The sequence below is a fragment of the Alternaria rosae genome (genome assembly GCF_020736505.1).
Source record: "Alternaria rosae strain MPI-PUGE-AT-0040 chromosome Unknown BKA58scaffold_7, whole genome shotgun sequence".
In the NCBI taxonomy this organism is placed as follows: domain Eukaryota; kingdom Fungi; phylum Ascomycota; class Dothideomycetes; order Pleosporales; family Pleosporaceae; genus Alternaria; species Alternaria rosae.
The window spans coordinates 1,494,350-1,512,144 of record NW_025763576.1 but is presented as its reverse complement, the minus strand read 5'-3'; the positions used below and the strand labels follow the sequence as shown (position 1 = coordinate 1,512,144).

General features: G+C 53.0%; 8 protein-coding genes across 8 annotated transcripts; 5 read left to right on the top strand and 3 right to left on the bottom strand.

The window, feature by feature from the left end:
* Positions 1-856: 856 nt before the first annotated feature.
* Positions 857-2,693, top strand: BKA58DRAFT_213011 (S-adenosyl-L-methionine-dependent methyltransferase). The gene is made up of 2 exons (XM_046166080.1): positions 857-1,085; positions 1,268-2,693. Exons 1-2 carry the CDS (start codon positions 979-981, stop codon positions 2,451-2,453), a joined length of 1,293 nt encoding a protein of 430 aa, XP_046023498.1. The 5' UTR covers positions 857-978; the 3' UTR covers positions 2,454-2,693.
* A 104-nt stretch (positions 2,694-2,797) lies between these two features.
* On the top strand, positions 2,798-5,043 carry BKA58DRAFT_318749 (uncharacterized protein; the record flags this gene model as incomplete). Its single annotated transcript, XM_046167687.1, has 3 exons — positions 2,798-2,873; positions 2,923-3,575; positions 4,243-5,043. 3 exons carry the CDS (start codon positions 2,798-2,800, stop codon positions 5,041-5,043), a joined length of 1,530 nt encoding a protein of 509 aa, XP_046023497.1.
* A 45-nt stretch (positions 5,044-5,088) lies between these two features.
* On the bottom strand, positions 5,089-7,012 carry BKA58DRAFT_213076 (uncharacterized protein). Its single transcript, XM_046166081.1, has 3 exons — positions 6,670-7,012; positions 5,405-6,614; positions 5,089-5,352 (listed from the first exon to the last, which is right to left on the bottom strand). Exons 1-3 carry the CDS (start codon positions 6,787-6,789, stop codon positions 5,135-5,137), a joined length of 1,548 nt encoding a protein of 515 aa, XP_046023496.1. The 5' UTR covers positions 6,790-7,012; the 3' UTR covers positions 5,089-5,134.
* Positions 7,013-7,117: 105 nt separating this feature from the next.
* On the top strand, positions 7,118-8,377 carry BKA58DRAFT_212943 (uncharacterized protein). The gene is made up of 5 exons (XM_046166079.1): positions 7,118-7,332; positions 7,392-7,560; positions 7,614-7,855; positions 7,911-8,149; positions 8,198-8,377. Exons 1-5 carry the CDS (start codon positions 7,183-7,185, stop codon positions 8,271-8,273), a joined length of 876 nt encoding a protein of 291 aa, XP_046023495.1. The 5' UTR covers positions 7,118-7,182; the 3' UTR covers positions 8,274-8,377.
* Positions 8,378-9,489: 1,112 nt separating this feature from the next.
* Positions 9,490-12,407, bottom strand: BKA58DRAFT_212920 (uncharacterized protein). The gene has a single exon (XM_046166078.1). The coding sequence runs from the start codon at positions 12,145-12,147 to the stop codon at positions 9,721-9,723; it is 2,427 nt and encodes an 808-aa protein (XP_046023494.1). The 5' UTR covers positions 12,148-12,407; the 3' UTR covers positions 9,490-9,720.
* A 1-nt stretch (position 12,408) lies between these two features.
* On the top strand, positions 12,409-13,915 carry BKA58DRAFT_212880 (uncharacterized protein). The gene has a single exon (XM_046166076.1). The coding sequence runs from the start codon at positions 12,686-12,688 to the stop codon at positions 13,805-13,807; it is 1,122 nt and encodes a 373-aa protein (XP_046023493.1). The 5' UTR covers positions 12,409-12,685; the 3' UTR covers positions 13,808-13,915.
* Positions 13,916-14,104: 189 nt separating this feature from the next.
* Positions 14,105-15,325, top strand: BKA58DRAFT_460717 (uncharacterized protein; the record flags this gene model as incomplete). The annotated part of the gene is made up of 1 exon (XM_046174775.1): positions 14,105-15,325. One exon carries the CDS (start codon positions 14,105-14,107, stop codon positions 14,966-14,968), a length of 864 nt encoding a protein of 287 aa, XP_046023492.1. The 3' UTR covers positions 14,969-15,325.
* Positions 15,271-17,794, bottom strand: BKA58DRAFT_212901 (E3 SUMO-protein ligase PIAS1). Its single transcript, XM_046166077.1, has 5 exons — positions 17,298-17,794; positions 16,606-17,228; positions 16,431-16,536; positions 15,588-16,376; positions 15,271-15,463 (listed from the first exon to the last, which is right to left on the bottom strand). The coding sequence occupies exons 1-5, from the start codon at positions 17,440-17,442 to the stop codon at positions 15,435-15,437; spliced, it is 1,692 nt and encodes a 563-aa protein (XP_046023491.1). The 5' UTR covers positions 17,443-17,794; the 3' UTR covers positions 15,271-15,434.
* Between the last annotated feature and the right edge of the window lies 1 nt (position 17,795).

Below are 17,795 nucleotides of genomic sequence, written 5' to 3'. Positions count from 1 at the left end.
TGAGATCAAGCAAAGCAAACAGCCTCGAGGCAAGCGTGCCCTACACATTCTTCAAAAAGCTACAAGATGGTGCATTCACTCCCCGGCAGTCCGGTTGACGATCTACTGGATCCGCTCCGCTGGCGCCGGTAGCATGGCCGCACCGTCAAAAAGCCCGGCGCCAAAAGTCTGTGCCTAGAGCCCAGCTGAGACGTCTGGGACTCTGTTCTCCGCGGTAGTATCAGCAAGAGGCTGCTTCATTTTGGTTCTGGACTTGTGCTACGACCTTTTGTGACATGCTGCAAGCCGGCAGCAGGGTCTGGGTTCCTACGCGCTAATATCTGCGAACACGTAGCACGAACCGGAGATTGCGTTGTAACATAGCGATGGACGCATTCATGTCGCTAACGGGTTGACTCAATATCAGCGCATCCCTTCGTCAATCATTCCGCCCGAAGGTCGAACATAGATAGCCTGCTGTCTAAAGCTGGGTTGGTAATTCGTCCGTGTCAGATCCAACATGGTTAGAAGTCAGCGGGCAGCTGAGTCTGCGTACCGTTTGTGTGGCTGTTCAGCGTCTTATGAGCATCGGTCGAGGCCTAATTCCTTAGCAACCAGAGGTATTGGCGGTCCTGACCACCTCTTACTAACGTGCTGCAACACGTCTACGTCGGTTGCCCGCGTACCATCAACTATCGCGTCAGTCGCCCACATAGCGCGTTTCCTCTACCGCCTGCAGATCTTCTCGCCGTAAGTCGCCCGTTTCCGTTTACGGTCCAGTACATGTAGACCGTATACGCAGTATCCACGCGCCCCCAGTATCGAGCGACCATCGCTTAGCATGCAGAACCTCAGCTTTTAGCACCCGTTTGCTAGGGTACTACGAATGCAGCACATACCCAAGAGACGAATGATTTCTACTTCTTTCGTCTACCCGTCGTTTTTGCCTTATTCATTTAACGAGAATTGTTAGATCTTTTGCATCGGCTTTCCGAGACCATGGATGAGGGACAGCCACCACCCGGAGACGTGGTTGCCCCTCTCACAGGCGCTCCACTCAAACGCCGACGGGCTGACTCGGAGAGTATCTCGTCGATCGAGTCTAAGTACGTCGCTGTCTTCTATTCTTGCAGTTATTTGCCACTCTGCGTTGTGACGTGGTCGTTGGGCTACCTGGGTAGATCCACTCGGCAGTCTCCACGGATAAACAACGATTGCTGTAGCCTTACGGGTGGTCACCCACCAAATACCATCGCACGGCGAACAAAGCTAACTCCTATGTCGACAGTCGCTCTGTCCGGACATTAGCTTCCGATGATCTAGAATATTTCCATGAAAATGGACGAACGTACGGCAATGAAACGTACTACCTGCCATGCGTGTACAAGCAGCATAACGACTTTGTGGAGCAGGATCGTTTGTCTCTACAGCATGAAATCTTCGTCCGAGCACTTCATGGCAAGCTGACCACTGCGAAACTACTGCCTACTACCCGAAGAATACTCGACCTAGGCACTGGACCAGGTCATTGGGCTGTTGCCATGGCGCGTCAATACCCGCACGCGGAGGTTGTCGGGATTGACATGACTGAATGGGATATAGACACCACCGAAGCCACTTTGGGCGATGCCAGGGTGACATGGGAGCTGGATGACCTTGACGTCTGGGGAAAAGAGATGGATGTCGACCAGCTGATCAACCAGCTCGCCACTCTAGATTTGGCCAACGAATTGGCTAATCGGACTCCCATCGACGCGCTGAGGAAGCCAAAGTCAACGGTCGATCTCAATCAACAGGGAAGGGAGCCTACGCCCGAGGAGCATTTGACTATTGATCTCTCAACTCTTACCCCCCAGCCTGAACCTGGCTGGCACTTTAGCGACTCCTTTGAGCTCATCCATTTACGAAACATGAAGGGCTCTTTTACGCACTGGGAAGACGTATATGCCGAGATCTACAAGAGCCTTTCACCCGGTGGATGTATCGAACTCGCAGATTGGGATCTGGGCCAAGTGCCCATGGGCCCAGGGGAGATCACAGCAGCAAACATACCCATGCCTACTCTTCGCAAACTCTACGTGGCGTTCATGGAAGCATCATTCAAATCTGGCCGTCCACTCGGCCTCTTCTACATGCACCACACCTATCTGGAAGAAGCAGGCTTCGAAGACATCCAAACGACCCATGTCAACGTGCCAGTCGGACAATGGCCAAAGGACGAAGCACAGCGATCGCTTGGCAAGATGATGTTTGTGCTAGGTATGGAGATGTTCGAACCGGTGTGCTTGAGGCTGTTGACGCAGTGGGGGAGTAAGACGAAGGTTTGGACGGCGGAGGAGTTGAGAGCTGATATCTTGGTTGCGCAACAAGAAATTTATGATTATGTTGAGCGGTCGGAACGGGGGGAGGTGGAGGGGTGGTGTGCGAGCTTCAAGTGGGTTACCGCTAGGAAAAGCTGGCATGCGGAGAAGTGAGTTCAATGGGGTTATGAGGCTGTTGATAGGTGCAAGTTTCGAGGAAGGTGGTAATGTGGATTGGATAGGAGCATGATGAGGAACGACTACTCTGCAGAAAACATCAACAATACAGTTGGCTTTTACTTTGAAGAATCCGCCTCCTAGTTCACGATCTTGTATCGATGAGCTGCTAAGGAAGGTAGAAGGAAGTCATCACCTATCATTCTAGCCGAGCACGACAAGCACGCTTGTCGTACAGAAATCATCACGTTCGGAAGGTGGAGCCGTAACAATGACATATATTCAAAGAACGACGTCGCAAGGCCGCATTTACGAAGCTTTCCACCCTCGAACATCCAAAGATGTCTACAAACCTCTCAGCCAGCGACCTCTTCAACGTCAACGGCATGGTAGCCGTCATCACAGGAGGCGGAACTGGTAGCCCACCCACATACCAGACCCAACAGCACCCCTCTAACAACACCAGGCATCGGGCTAATGATGGCCAAAGCCCTAGCAGCCAACGGCGCCCACCGCATCTACATCGTGGGCCGCCGTCCAGACGTCCTCCACTCGGCCGCCAAAAGCATCAACCCAGAAACCGTCATTCCACTCCCCGGCGACGTCACCTCTCGCGAATCTCTCCTCTCAATCGCAAAGCACGTCGAGACCGAAACAGGCTACATCGACCTCCTCATCTGCAACGCCGGCATCATGGGCCCTAAGCCGCTCAAAGCAGCACCAGGATGCGCCGCGCCGTCAGTCGCAGAGTACGCAGCACACGCGCTCGAGACGCCAATGGCCGACTTTACAAACACGTACGCGGTCAACAACACGGCGGTATATTATACGGCGCTGTCCTTCCTCACGCTCCTCGACGCGGGGAACGGTAGGAAAACCGCCCACACTGATGTCCGTTCTCAGATTATAACGACATCGAGTATCGGCGGTTTCTCGCGTTTACCCGGCGCGTCATTCGCTTATAATAGCAGTAAAGCGGCTGTTACGCATATGACCAAGATGCTGGCTACGGCGTTTGTGCCTTACGGTATCCGTTGTAATGTACTTGCACCGGGCATTTTCCCGTCAGAGCTCGCGATGGGCATTATTGGGTCGTTGGAGAAGGGACCCAATGGGGAGGTGGATAGGAGTATTGTACCGGAGGGCAGGACGGGCAAGGAGGAGGATATTGCGGGCGCGGTGTTGTGGATGGCGGGAAGGGCTGGGGGGTATTTGAATGGGAGTGTGGTTGTGGTTGATGGGGGGAGGTTGGGTATGTTGGCTTCTACGTATTGATGTTGTTAGCAGGCAGATATTGAGATGGGATGGTTTGCGCCTCGCATAGTCATTGTGGGATTCGAGATGGATATAGTCTAGGGACGGTGCATGGTGTTTACATTGGGGGTGTACCCTGAGTGACGCAAGCCCGCCCCCACTAGCGCGTCTCTCCCTGCATTTGCGGAGTTGAAGACACACCTCCGAAGACGCTTGCTAAACCTCGACTGCCATGCGCGCGTGCTGACCACGCGACCATGCCTGCCCAAACACACAGGCTCAATTCCAATGAGCTTTTGAACTCGCCTGGTTTCCTAGGCGCGGCGGCGCGCTTCTGGCAGGTGAGCAATTCGATAATGAGACGTGGTCCACGGAGGGATAGAGGTAGCTAACACATCTACAGCGCTCGTATGCCTCGGATTATGTTGGCATTGCCATCTTAGTATGCGGGTACATACTGGTACGTAGCCACAATACAAGAATAACCCCTCAAGGTTTCAACAAGGAAGCGCAACTGACAAACTAGGCACAGATACAATTCCTCGCTGAACCCTTCCACCGCATGTTCTTCCTCGACAACCTCTCCATCAACTACCCGCACGCAGAGCACGAACGCGTCCCCGTCTCCTGGCTCTTCATCTACGCGGGCGCCGTGCCCCTCGGCGTCCTTATCGCCTGGGCCCTTGTCCTGCGCCCCGGAACACACAAAGCGCACGTCACGATCCTTGGCTGGTTCATCAGCATGATCCTTACCATGTTCATAACGGATGTGATTAAGAACGCTGTCGGTCGTCCTCGTCCCGATCTCATCGCGAGATGCAAACCCGCTCCTGGCACGCCCGCCCACCAACTCGTTACTTTTGACGTCTGCACCGAAACGGATCACCATGTTTTACACGACGGGTGGCGCAGTTTTCCCAGCGGACATAGTAGTTTCTCCTTCAGCGGACTCGGCTACCTCGCCCTCTTCATCGCAGGCCAATGCCACGTCTACCGCCCACGCGCGGACCTCGCTCGCGTCCTCCTCGCTCTCGCGCCCCTGCTCGGCGCAGCGCTTATAGCGATTTCCCGTTGTGAAGACTACAGGCATGATGTTTATGATGTTAGTGTGGGATCGGTGTTGGGTATGGCTGTGGCGCATTATACGTATAGGAGGTATTATCCTGCGCTGAGGAATCGGGGGTGTGCGGAGCCGTTTCCTAATCCCGCGGATGAGAAGGGCTGGGGGAAGGTCAAGGGGGATGAGGAGAGTTTGAGGAATGCGGAGGAGTTTGAGTTGAGTGATCTTGAGGAAGGGGATGAGGAGGGGAGGATGTTGAATGGGCGGCGGTGAGAATACGTGCGTCCATCTGAAGAAGCTATATTGGGATCTAGACATTGGTGTTTCAATTGTATTCTGCGCAACTCGCAGGAGTGTGAGCTGCTCAACGCACTTGTGTGCCATTCAATTCCCGCAGTCCGTCCAAAAGCTTTGTCCGTTCAAGTTCATACCGTTGCTTTTGTGCATCATCCCCAGCAGATGGACCTCTTCGCTCTGTTTGATCAAGCCGGCGGTTTTCTGCTTGATCTAGCTCGCTGATGAGGGTAGGTATCTGCTTGGCACGAGCTTGCGATGTAGCATCGTTTGGCCCTGCTGGACTCACTGCGGTTTGTCAGACATAAAGATGGTGATGAAAAGCGTGACTTTGGCTGACCTGTACTTGCAGCGCTAGGCGAAGATGCTGACTTTGAGAATGCTGAGGTACATTGTGACCGGATCGAGCTGCTCAATTCTTTGGTCTTTTTGCTCACTTTGTCGCTCGCCCGTGCAAGAGAAGCTTCCACAGAGCCTAGGTGGATAATTGGAGATATGCTGGGTACAACGTCAGGCGCATCCGACATGAACTCGACGAAGCCATTCTGAAAGACATCCAAGACATCGCTTGTTCTTTCGTCCAGGAGTACGTCGAGCTGGAGACAATCCAGAACATGGAAGCGAATCCAGTCGGGTCTCAATCCTGGCTTCGCTTTCCATCTCGACGCAGATATCGACGTCGACCTCTTTTCCCAGTGGCTGCGATCCAACACACTAATTCTGGCGTATGCGAACCCGCTGGTGTATTCGAGTGAGCCATCAGCAAGCTCAAGCTCTTCGCAGCCTTCTCTAATGACAAAACCGCGTTTTCTAGCATATGTGCCACTGATCAAGGCGATCTCAGATCCAGTGTCCGCAGCGGCTGAGATTCTTCGCCCCTCAATGATACACGAAACTTGATTTGTCGCATTTCCCATCGAACACAAACGGAGAGAGCGCTTCCAAGTTCCGGGTAGGTCTACCATGCGTGAGGTGTACTTGGTTATGGTCTCTGTGGCTCTGAGGAAGGCCATGCCGATGAGCACCGGCAAAGCCAGCCTCTCGAAAACGTTGAATCGGCATATCATAGGGGACATCTCTGGTCCTACGTCTCTAGCGAACTGAACCATGATGTCGACGTAACCCAAAGACTTGATGATTTTTCCGTTTGGGAGCTGGAAACATACTTCGATACCGGGGCTTGATTCGACGACATAACCCATATCGATGGCTTTGGCATAAGATATGTGATTCTCATGGGTTCCAGTATCGTAGCAGGCCATGATATTTTCCAATTCTTCGTGAGCTCTCACAAGTAGGGGAAGGCCGCGGCGGTGTCCCTTTCGATGCATCGCTTCTACATTTGTCCAATCCGGTATATCTGGATCTGGATCTAGACCTAAATTTCGTCTGCGCTCATGATAGTTAATGTAGTGTTGTTTCTGAGCCTTGGGTTCAACGGTTTCAGACCACGGACTGCCATTTAGAGTCCCTATTCGCGACCTAAGTTGCGCATCACTGTATTTCAACCTGGCTTTGACGTCGTATTGAGTAGATGTACGGGATAGCTCCTGGAGCTGTATGTAAGTGTTTGCCTCCTAAGATCTCAGTGTGTAGACATCGTACCGAGTACATTGAATCACTTCTCGATCGAGGTACCATGCAAGGGGCTAATAGTTGATGTTCTGGAAGCAACTCTTTCCTTTGTTCCAGCTCGTTTGAAGCTCCTACTTCTAGATCATCCATCTTGTGAGGGCAACGGATTCGCAGGTCAAGATAATAGATCAGTAGACATACGTAGTAGGTGCCAAAGCCAACGCAGGGGCTTGGAGGATACGGTGGTCATTCGATACCCCCAAGAGAAACAACGGTACCATGACGTTGAAAAAGCACAATGAGCTGTAAGCAGGGAACTTAAATTGAGAAGACAGTTCTCAGTGGACTAAGATGGAGGTCGGCTGACTGCCAGATCACTTTGTGTGAGGTGCGGGGTTCTTCACCGGTCTATGCTGTCAGCGAGACAGGACTGGAACAAGCTTGAGCCACGCGCCTTCCTCGTCGCTGCAAGTCAACAGAGCTATTAAAACAACAATTCCCACCTCACTTATCGCTGGTGAGGCAGGGCTGTGCAGCGTTGTCATGCGGCCATTGGATGGATATCCTTCACTCACTGAAGACATCGCGAGCTTTCCAGATCGAACGTCTTTAGTGTTCAGGCGTTTTGATAAGCTTGCTGTACGTAATCTGCTCTATCTGCAGAGTGAGCTGGTCGAGCTCGAGGCAATGCAAGTACGTGCTAGATGAGTTCCATGTCTTCGCGACCATTTGCTGATACTGCAATCCACCAGGAACAACTAGATAGCGAAGATCGAAGCCATGAGTATAATGATTTGGCTATTGGAAGATGTGCCATGAACTGGGAGGCGTTCAGAAATGCTGCAAACGACCCTGCAAGTATCAAACAACGAAAGCGAATGGATTTGAGGGAAACTATACGGGAAAAAATGAAAGAGTACAGTAATACCTGATGCCATTCCCAAGTCTCAAATAAAACGCTGAGAACGTCAAAGGAAAGGCACTACTATCCGAAAGCCAAATGGCGCAACTCGGACCACCCCCAATACGCACCTTTGACGCCGTTCATCATGCCTCAACGCGCTTCAACAAGGTAGCAAACCAGCGGGATCCAATTTTCGGGGGCCATAGTGCTACCCTGTATGAAAGAAACGATGATCTGGTCCTCTTGAAGCAGCCCGCATACGAAGACCGCGTGACAACGTTTGTACAGCGATATCTTCCGATCCTTTTCCTAGTGCGTACAACCCAATAATCACCACCCTAATGGCAAGCTGACGCAGAGTACAAAGGCAGAAAGGCGAGAGAACGGTATGGCATACGTTCCGGAAAAGAGAATCGCCCGGTTTGTGACGATTGTTAGCGTCATCATCGCGGTCGTCCTGCTCTTCGTCGCAATCTTGGTCCTGTATTATGTCGACAACCCCACAACCAAGCTGATCATGATCGGCGTATTCGTGCTATTGTTTGCTGGCAGCGTTAGTATCTTCACTGCTGCGAAGCGATCAGAGGTATTCGCAGCCACGGCAGCGTAAGTTCAAGAATGTCCAACCGTGCTCGTCAGCTAACTCTACATCAGCTACGCAGCAGTGCTGGTGGTCTTCGTAAGTGGAAACCTTGGCTCGAGCAATTCTGAGGTGGCGGCGCATGGATAGGTGTCGGTGCGACAGCGGATATCTGGGTTCCGCATCCTGTATCTTAGCGTCGAGTCGTGATGGTGATAATGTTGTCTGCTTTGCGCATCGGTGCAATTATCAAGTTGTAGGAAGCTGGTCTTTGAAAGCGGTGCATCGCACGGAACCCTTCAGTGTAAGTTGAATTAGATCGGATAGTAGTACAAGGACCTTCCCTACACGATGACGCATGCCAGAGCCACCGGGACGTGTACTAGCGCGTTCGAAACGCGTTGGACCCCTCTTAGGATTTCTTCTGATCACCAAAACCACGAACGTCAACTCTCATCCGTGCTGCTCTAAACGCCTCTTGCCCATTCTTTTTGGAGCTCCACCCCCATTTGCATCCCAATATCCGGCGAGAACTCTTCACGCAGCCTTGTCACGATGTTGTACGCTGCGCTGGATCGCGGCGACAGATATTCGGAAAAGCCACCTCCGTCATTAGCTCTCTCCGTACAATGGAACAATATCGTCGGGTCGAGATGGTTGAATGGCGAGCTTTCCGCATACTTGAGCGATAGGCACTTCGTCAAGATCAGCCTCATACCTTCTACCGACTTCAGATGGGCCTCGATGGCAGGTTCGAAGCAAAGCGGTCGTTGACGGGCAAACTCTAGTACTAGTCCTGCAATGCCGGCAGCGATTGGGGTAGCGCAGGATGTTCCTACCATCCTCTTGAAACCATCCTCTGAATCTTCCGAAGGAAGGTGCAAAGGATATGTCGATCTCACCGCCTCGCCCAGAGCAGTGAACCTGGCTTTATCTCTGAGTTGTGGAGGGTTGAACTTGGACGGATTGCCATGAACATCCGCTGCATCGACGGCAATGACTTCCAATGCGCGAGCTGGGTACGCCATGCCAGCTTTTGTTCGAATGCCTTCATTTGAACTCGCCGCGAAGAGTAGCACACTACTAGCTCTTGCACGCTCGATGGCTGCCCGAAGCCCGAGATCACTGTTCTCATCCCAGCCTAAACTCATACTTATGATATCGACCTTCTTCTTCTCGACAGCGTCATTGATGGCCTCCGCCACGTACTTTCTGTCGATCGCCTCGTTACCTTCGCAGACCCTGTACACATACACATCCGCGTACGGACAGACAGTGAGGATTACACCAGTGGCATGGGTACCGTGGCCTTTGCTATCGCAATTCCAGGGCAGGGCCGGATCCAGTTGCTTCCCTAGCTTCACTCGTGGACTCTTCATCAGCGGCGGGACTGGGCCTCGAGCAGCGCTCTTGGCAACTCCACTGTCGAGTACAGCGATCTTTACACGTCGCTCGGTCTTCTTCTGCTTGAAGGAGTCATCCTGGTACCTGTCTAGCAAGACGTGTGCATGGTTGCGCAGGTTCTCGAACCAACTGTCGGCTATGACCTCACTATGCATCGTCAACGAGATGTCCTACAACCAAGATACCGCGATACTTACTCCTGTGCACTCCAATTCTTGATCGGGGTAATAAGCGATGTGGGCACGCTTCTCTTCAAATCGCCAACAGATGAGGCACGCTTATGTTTTGCGTCTCCCGTCTCTAATACTCGCAAGCCACCTTTGCCTAGTTGGTCATTGGAACGCACTTTTCTCACGTTGGAAACGGGCCCTGGTTCGTCAAAATCTTGATGCCATCCACCGGGCACGAAAGCATCTCTTCTTTCAGCCTTGAATATCTTTGCATGGATGATTGGAACAGATTCGGATCGCACATGAGGCTCAGGTTGCATTTCGATCGAAGGTTGAGCATCGGACATGCTCTTTTCTTCTTTAGATCCTTCCACCAATGCAACAAACTCTGGGGTGTTTAAGGGGGGCGTTGAGACCCACGGCGGAGTTGTTGGAACAAGCAGGTCAACAAACTGCTTCGTCTGCCTCCCTAACCAGGACATTGAGGTGCGGACTATATGATCTTTTGCAGGCACGTTCTCTGTTCCGGCAGATCGCTCCACGATTGGCTCGGATTGTGTTGTGCGTACCGGATGTTGATTGCTGCGTCCCAGTATCTGATTCTCAACTGGAACCTCGGACTTTGCGGTGGATTCCGGACGAATACACTCTGCCGATAGCACTGTTTGGAGAGGACATTCTTCTCCAGGTGTTGTTCTTTGCCCCTCAACAGCGGTACTAGCGTTACCCAACTCTTTGCTGTTACGTGTCTCGAGCCCTTTTAGAGTTTCTGCAAGCGCATCCAGTTGTTGCAATATCGACTTGGCCTCTTCTTCCTGTTTCCTTTTGGCCGCCATCTCTCTATCGCGCGTGGCTTGCCTCGCAGATTCTTCATGTTTTCTCTCGTCTTCTGCCTTGCGCGCTTGTATCTTTTTTGCTTCCTCCTGTTGGGCTTCGATCTCTTTCTCGCGCGCTTTCTCAGCAGCCTCTCTCCTTGCGTCTTCGTCCTCTTGCCGTCTTTTCTCTTCCTCCTTTTGTAACCGTACTGACTCAGCCTCCTCTTGCCTGGCTTTAGCCTCTCGGGCTCGTTTCTTCTCAGCTGCCTCCTTCTTTGCAGCTTCGTTCTGTTTTCGTCTTTTCTCTTCTTCCTCTTGCAACTGTACTAACTCAACTGCCTCCCTCTTTGCGTCTTCATCCTGTTTCCGTTTTTTCTCCTCCTCATCTTTTACCTTGCGAGCCTGCATTTCTTTCGCTTCCTCCTGTTGGACTTTCATAGCTTGCTCGTGCGCTTCCTCAGCTGCCTGCCTCTTTGCATCTTCATTCAGTTTTCGTCTTCTTTCTTCCTCTCGTAACCGTACTCGCTCAGCCTCCCGTTGTCGGGCCTCCTGTAACCGTACTCGTTCAGCCTCCTGTTGTCGGGCTTGCTCCAGTCGTGACCGTTTTCGCTCAGCCTCCTCTTGTCTGGCTTTAGCCTCTCGAGTTCGAATTTCCTCGACTCTCTTTATCTTGAGCTCTTCTTCTCTCCGTCTTCTCTGATCCGCTGCCGAGGCAGCCAGCTGTCGTGCTTTAGCTTGCTCTTTTTGGTCTTCAGCCTCTTGTAGACGTTTCTTCTCGGCTTCCTGTACCTTGACCTCCTCCTCCTGTTTTCTTTCTTCTGCTGCTAAGGCAGCCTGCCGTCTTGCCTTTTCCTTTTGTCGGTCAATCCTGGTTTTGCAGTTCTTGAGCGAAATCTCTGCGTCTCCAAGGTAACCTTGGTACTCAGGCGATGACCTGGCTTTACATGATTTCAAACGGAGGATGTCGACTACCTCGCTAAATTTCTCCAGGGCATCGTCATATTTCTTCAAATCATACAACTCTCTTCCTAGGTTGTATCTGACTTTCACAGATTCAATGTGGTCTTTTCCTAAGCTCGCTTCCGCTCTTTGCAACGTCGTTATGTTGAGATTTATTGCTCCCATGATGTCGCGATCTGTACCAGACGCGTACATAGCCGACGCCAGATCTACTCGATCTATACATCTCTGCACTGCTGACTTCGGTGTGGTTTTATCATCGACCACCGCTTGGAACTTTTGAACCGCATTCGGATAGTCTTTGTTCAGCAAGTAGGTCCTCGCTACTCTTCGTTGAGCCTCCAGGTGATTTGCTTTAGCGGCCTGTGCTGGGGCGCTAATCGCGCGAGAAGGGCCCTGGAGCTGTTTGTAACGCTCGAGAGTCCAATGCTCGTTCTTCAATTCGCACGATATCGCTCTCTGGAATTTCCCTGCCTTCGTAAGGCTGTCGGCCAAGCGCTCACGTAAGTTCAAAGTCTCTTGGCCAAGATTCCCATGGTGTTCTTCGGCCAGCTCTGTCGCCTTCTCCCACGTTGTAATGACATCTGGGTACAGAGTCTGACCTTCATTCTCAGCTCTGATCTCAAGTCCTTCGGCCTCAGAAATGAGTTTGTTGATCTGGTCATCCAGCGTCATTTCAGGAGGGAGGACTTCCGCCACTCCTCCTCACTTCGTCTTCGCGCCGTATCGGTTCTTGATTATTAATCGGAAGATGCGTTGTAATTTTTAACTAAAGGCGGCGCGGTCTACGAGTGTTCTGTCGTCGTGCGAAGTCAGGCTCGTTCGACCGAAACCCAACCTGGTACAGTCGTCAAAGTTCCGGTAACTTGGCACGCAGAATATGGAGGGGATATCTGCATGCTCCCTCAATTCGGGCGCATTATCGATGTGGAAGAGATCTCAGCCGTTCTGCGGGCCGCACGAAGTCATCCGGGCTGCGGCGAGGTGGGGGCTGAAGGATGATGGCTCGCCTGCATACCCAACCTGGGCCAAGCGGATATGCAGATGCTCAGCGTAACGCCGGATGTACTGACCGGTTTGAACCACGCCCCGCCTTGATTTGCGGCACAGTCGTATCTTGATAGCAGCCAGCCTTCGCATTTCGGCGCTTCTTTGTACCTTGGGCAGGCTGTGTAGCTTCAGCCTTCATCACGATGCGAACTAGGCTTCCCACATGCCCGCCCTCAAGCTTGCGCCTCAAAGACAGTCATGGTTGACAGCACCGCCATTGGACTGCTCAGATCAATCGCAAGTGCATGTCGTCTGTGTGCTTGAAGCGTCTCCAGCCGTTGCTCGCCGCTGGACCCCCACCGCAGCGGCCGTCGAGGAAACTGGTCCTGTCAGCCCTACTCTTGCGCGACCGTCTAGCATAGTCATTGGGGGAGCATTCGTTGGAGCATTTCTTGGTCTACTGATATTGCTACTCCTGATATGGTGCTGTTGCTGCGACCGTGGCCGTGGTCGTAATGGTAGTGACAAGAGCTCCTCTAAGAACTCCTCTAAGAGCTCCTCTAAAAGCTCCTCCACACGCAGCCCACCATCGTCACCAAGAGCGCCCTTACCAGTTCCACCGCCACCTGCTCCGATTAGACCACCACCTAGTGCCCGTGGCTCAGGTCCAGTAGTGACCTCTCCATTCCGTCCATCACCCGGTTCAGCAGGGGCTGGTTCAGCTTCCGGTCCGACACCTGGCCCAACACCTGGACGACCATCTGGACCATCATCTGGTCTGGTACGGCTTCCACCACCTACTGCAGCAGCTCCTTCAGTTCGTTCAATAGCTACACGGTTTAGCCGTCAAGCTCCTCCTGCACCATATCATCGGGGATATCTCCCAGAACCTGCTCGAATCCTCGCCCCCGAATATCAGACAGCGGCACCTCAGGTAGCATATCAAGCAGCAGCCTCTCAAGCAGCAGCGCAAGCAGTACCTCAGGCAGTACCTCAGGCAGCATCCCAGGCGGCACCCCAGGCGGCACCCCAAGAGGCATCTCAGGCATACTTTCAAGCTACTCAGGAATATTACCAGCTTCCTGTCGAACCTTCCCGGCCTTCTAAGCATACGCATCGATCAGCAGCTTTTAGAAAGGATGAAGATGGGAACTATACACTAAAGAAGAGTCGAGGGCCAGCGCGCCCTGAGAGACACCGTAGAGTAGAGCTTGATTCGATGTCTGGCTCCAGCGGCAGTCACAGGGAACGAGTATATTCCCCCATCTCAATCTCTAAAGTGCAATTACTAAATCACGATAGTCTGTCCCTCGCACACAAGGCATGGCGAAGATACTGTTCATGAGACTCTGATCAGCAAGCCATCCATTTGAGATATCTCAGAGCCGATTTTGAGTTTGTGGAGTGGACACTGCTCGGTGCAGAAGTGAGCCCACTAGGATTGGACAGTAGCTGCATGCGCTGCTCAGCCCCACGGGCCATGCATCCACACGTAACCCTGCATTGCCATGCATGCTTCGACTCATGTGTAGTACATCTGCACCTAGCGCTTCACTATATATATGGTGCCTGGTTACCATCACACAGTCGCCAACAGCGTCATCACGCTTCAAAAGTACCTTCTCACAGTACCACACAAACCATGGCTACCCCCAAACCCACATACTTCCTCACCCCACCGCGCCCAAGTCCTCCCGATGGCCCCATCCGCCTCGGCGCCATCATCCCCTCCCCCTCCCAACCCGACGAACCCCTGCACCTGCCCTCCCTCCCTTCCCAAACTGACACGAGCACCTTCACCGAACACAACTGGAGCGGCACATTCAGTAAATCAACATCCACCACCTTCGGCATCTGGACCTCCTTTCTCGAATGCGTCCTCGGTATCGGCGCAGACATAAGCATCAGCAACGACAAATCCACGCAGCAAACTTGGAAAGTTGAAAAAATGACGACGCAGACTTTTCGGCCCAGTCGCAGCTTCCTGGAAGACGTGGTACGACATGAAGATGTTAGGGATTACATCACGCAGCACCGGTTTAGAGAGAAAATCTACATCATCACGGGTGTTATGATAGCGTCATCAACAACTCTTTCTAGGGAACGGCTCCAGGAAAAGGGCGTTTACGTGCATGCTGGTGTGGATGCAACGGCGTGGTCTGGCGTACCGATTTCGGTGGGACCGGAAGGGAACTGGAAGCGGAAGAGCGAGACGAGCGAGCAGAGTACGAGGGCGGAGGACTTTGTTTTTGCGTATAGGATCCGTGAGGTTAAAGTGAGGAGGAAGGGAGGGGTCAAATCGGATAGGCTGTTTGATAAGGGTGCGTTGTTTGATACGCAGGTTAGGAGGAAGGTTGAGGATAAGGGGGAGGTGATGGTGGATGGCTTGGGGGAGGAGCCGGATGTTGATGATGTGGAGTTGGAGAGTAGGGAGGTTAGGCAGAGGGTTGGGGATGAGGAGGAAGAGGAGGATGTTGTTTGTGTTCTGCCGGAACCGCTGGACTGAGTACGTCGGCGTGTATGATATGTAAGCGCAAATAAAGGAACAAGGAAACAGCTCACAGCACGCACGGTAATACAAAGTAGACTGGGATTGTCTAGTATTGCCGAAGCTAAAAGGCATCATTGCTACACGATCGTACATGAACCGCCACCTCCTCTCTCTGTCCTGTCCGGACTATTCCGCACGCGACATCTGCTCCTTTCGTCATTGCAGAAGGTCGCTGGTATAAGCTCCCGAAATGCATGCAAGTCTCTCAAGCGGTGGTATCCTCAATGCCCCAACCAGTGTTTTACGCCGTAGATAGATGGTCATGAAATGTAGCCTCCCCCAAACGCCTCGCGCTAAGTTTCCTTGACAAATTAGGAAAGAGATGAGTGTGTGATGTAGAGAGCATCACTTGATCAGCCTACGCAGGATGCCCGTGGCGCAATGGTCCGCAATATTGTGAACGGCCTAAGTGGATGATGTGCTACCTCGTCTGGTCCCGGTTATTCTGCCCTGCGATCCCGAGGTGGTATTAGCTGATGAACAATACTCATACATGAGTGGAAGATACAACAAGAACGCGCAACATATAATTAAGGGGAAGAAGAGCCCAGGTAGGTAGGGTAGGAGGAAGTACCCTGTCCAGGATAGCTAGGCCGCGAAGCAGGCTGTGCTGGTCGATAGGATTGATACCCATGCCGTGGTGGAGGTGTAGATGGAGGCCGGGAGTAATCAGAACGCATGCTGGCAGACCCACTGTGGTAGGTTGGTGGCAGTGGACGACTATGAGCAGCAGAGTGACTGCCAAGGGGAGGTAAATGATACCGACGGGGCGGGTCAGGGAGGCTATTGGGGGTAGTGTACGCTACCTTTTTCGTTGGTCTTACTGGCTCGTCATCATCGCTCAAGGTCAGATCCACTACTTCGGATTTTCTCTTCTGGCCAGACCGGGGGGCTGTGGACGTCTCCCGAGAAGGCAGAGGAGGGGTGCTGAGCGAAGTTGGTGTCGGCGCAGCTTCGGTCTTGATGGCCTGTATACGGTAATCTGGAATCTCGATGAGGTCATCGTCACTATCGTCATGACGCCCATTGTGCCCGTTTTGTTTGGGCTTCTCATCCTTTTCGGTCGACCATTGTCCGCTTGGCTGGATGGTGACCTGGTCCGTATTTCGGGCCTTGTTGAGAATCTCCTCCACATACTGGTCGACAGCCAAGCCTTCGTATGATATGGTCTTGCTGCATATTGGGCATGTCCATGTGGGAGCTTGCTCTTGGAGCTGAAGAAATGAGTCGGCATCGAAGCACTGATTGTGTGTGCACACGGTCGACCTGCATGGGGTGACGATGCGCAGGGTGGAGATTGGATCCTTGAGGGACATGACGCTGGAGCCGACTTCGATGTCGGGGTCATTGGCCTTTTTCATCACTGTTACAACGTTAGTCATGCGGGATGTCTCAGCTGGCAAAGGCTACTACATACTCTCATTGAGCACAGACTGCCTCGTGATAACGTTGCGCTGCTTGATGCGCTGTGTGAGCTCGTCGACCGAGAACTTTCTAACCAAGTAGACGAAGAGGTTGTATTTCTGCATTGAGAGTTAGCTCTCAGTCACGTTTCGGAAGCTGATGGGATAAGAAACCTCCGACCGACTTGCCTTCTGAGTCAGAGCGTAGGTGATGAGGATGCTGTTGCGCTGGTTGGCGACCTTGGTGCGCACGAAGTCGGTAATGTCGGCGGGGCGCGTAGAACCTGGCTTGTTCTTCAAACCCTTGTAGTTCGCCTTGACCTCGTCGTCGTTGACCTTGACCTCAATTTGAGATGGGAATGCGATGTCGAGACGCGAGTAGGGAGCCAATGGCTGTTCGAGCGCAGAGAAGAGCAGTAAGCGCAAAGATGGGTCTGTCTTTAGGCGTCCGGACTGGCTTTCGTTGAGGGTGAGGTTACGCGATATGGTGGCGCGGTGAGTGGGCGAAGCGTCCAAAGACATATTACTCAGTATCAGCTCGCGAATCTCAAAGAAAGGGCTGTCCTTGAAGAAATAGGTCGGGCGAGGCGGCATGGGTGGCTGCTGGGGCTGCTGGTATGGCTGGTATGCGCCGTTGTTTTGGTAGCCGTTGGCCATGGTGTACCCATTGGCGATGGGCGGAGGGGGCTGCGAGTACGAGGAGGCGACCGGACTGCTCGTGGCTGGGGGAGGCGCTTCGCCGTGGTGTTGTACGCGGTATTGCAGTCGCCGCAGCAGGTCGGTGTCGCTCCTAGCAACCGCATTGGTGATGACTGGAGAAGGTGAAGTTAGCAGGTGAGCGGCGATAGCAAGCCGTGCTGTTGGGGAGCGGAGATACCTACGGCCAATGACGCGCGCTTGCAGTGCGGCCTTGTTGCCCGTCTGCGAGGTGCCCTCCTCCTTGAGAATCTTCTTGAGGTCGTTGTTTATGAGTGTCTTGGAGCGCTCGGTAATCGTGGCAGCCATCTGCTGCATGCTCGACGCCATGGTTTTCTGCCGTCGCGGTGGAGAGGCTGGCGATGTTGGGGAGTAAGGTCAAGGGCTACCGGTTCAGTTTTGCCCGCGAAGGCATCTGGGCGGGTGACGTAGGGCAAGGTGAAGGCAGCGAAGAGCGATATCCGGATATCTGAGGTGCAGTCGAGTCGGACGGGCGTTGGTCGCAACTTCCCAAAGCGCCCGGCGGCGATGCAGAGCGAACAAGACAGGCGGGCAGGACAGTCGCGGAGAAGCAAACAGGCGAGCAGAGGCCGCAATGCGACTTTTCTAGTTATACGGCCGTCGAAGTAGGCGGCGGCTCTCGCGGCGAGCGCATCTCCAGCTGGGATATACCGAAGTCAGCG

Coding starts and splice junctions, on each gene's coding strand:
- BKA58DRAFT_213011 (XM_046166080.1), top strand. CDS start 979: ATGGATGAGGGACAGCCACCACCCGGAGACGTGGTTGCCCCTCTCACA. Junction 1,086..1,267: donor ATCTCGTCGATCGAGTCTAA/GTACGTCGCTGT, acceptor CTATGTCGACAG/TCGCTCTGTCCGGACATTAG.
- BKA58DRAFT_212943 (XM_046166079.1), top strand. CDS start 7,183: ATGCGGCCATTGGATGGATATCCTTCACTCACTGAAGACATCGCGAGC. Junction 7,333..7,391: donor TCGAGCTCGAGGCAATGCAA/GTACGTGCTAGA, acceptor GCAATCCACCAG/GAACAACTAGATAGCGAAGA. Junction 7,856..7,910: donor ATCTTCCGATCCTTTTCCTA/GTGCGTACAACC, acceptor CAGAGTACAAAG/GCAGAAAGGCGAGAGAACGG.
- BKA58DRAFT_212880 (XM_046166076.1), top strand. CDS start 12,686: ATGCCCGCCCTCAAGCTTGCGCCTCAAAGACAGTCATGGTTGACAGCA.
- BKA58DRAFT_213076 (XM_046166081.1), bottom strand. CDS start 6,789: ATGGATGATCTAGAAGTAGGAGCTTCAAACGAGCTGGAACAAAGGAAA. Junction 6,615..6,669: donor GAAGTGATTCAATGTACTCG/GTACGATGTCTA, acceptor ATACAGCTCCAG/GAGCTATCCCGTACATCTAC. Junction 5,353..5,404: donor GCCTAGCGCTGCAAGTACAG/GTCAGCCAAAGT, acceptor GACAAACCGCAG/TGAGTCCAGCAGGGCCAAAC.
- BKA58DRAFT_212920 (XM_046166078.1), bottom strand. CDS start 12,147: ATGACGCTGGATGACCAGATCAACAAACTCATTTCTGAGGCCGAAGGA.
- BKA58DRAFT_212901 (XM_046166077.1), bottom strand. CDS start 17,442: ATGGCGTCGAGCATGCAGCAGATGGCTGCCACGATTACCGAGCGCTCC. Junction 16,377..16,430: donor GCAGTCTGTGCTCAATGAGA/GTATGTAGTAGC, acceptor ACGTTGTAACAG/TGATGAAAAAGGCCAATGAC. Junction 15,464..15,587: donor GCCTAGCTATCCTGGACAGG/GTACTTCCTCCT, acceptor TCGGGATCGCAG/GGCAGAATAACCGGGACCAG.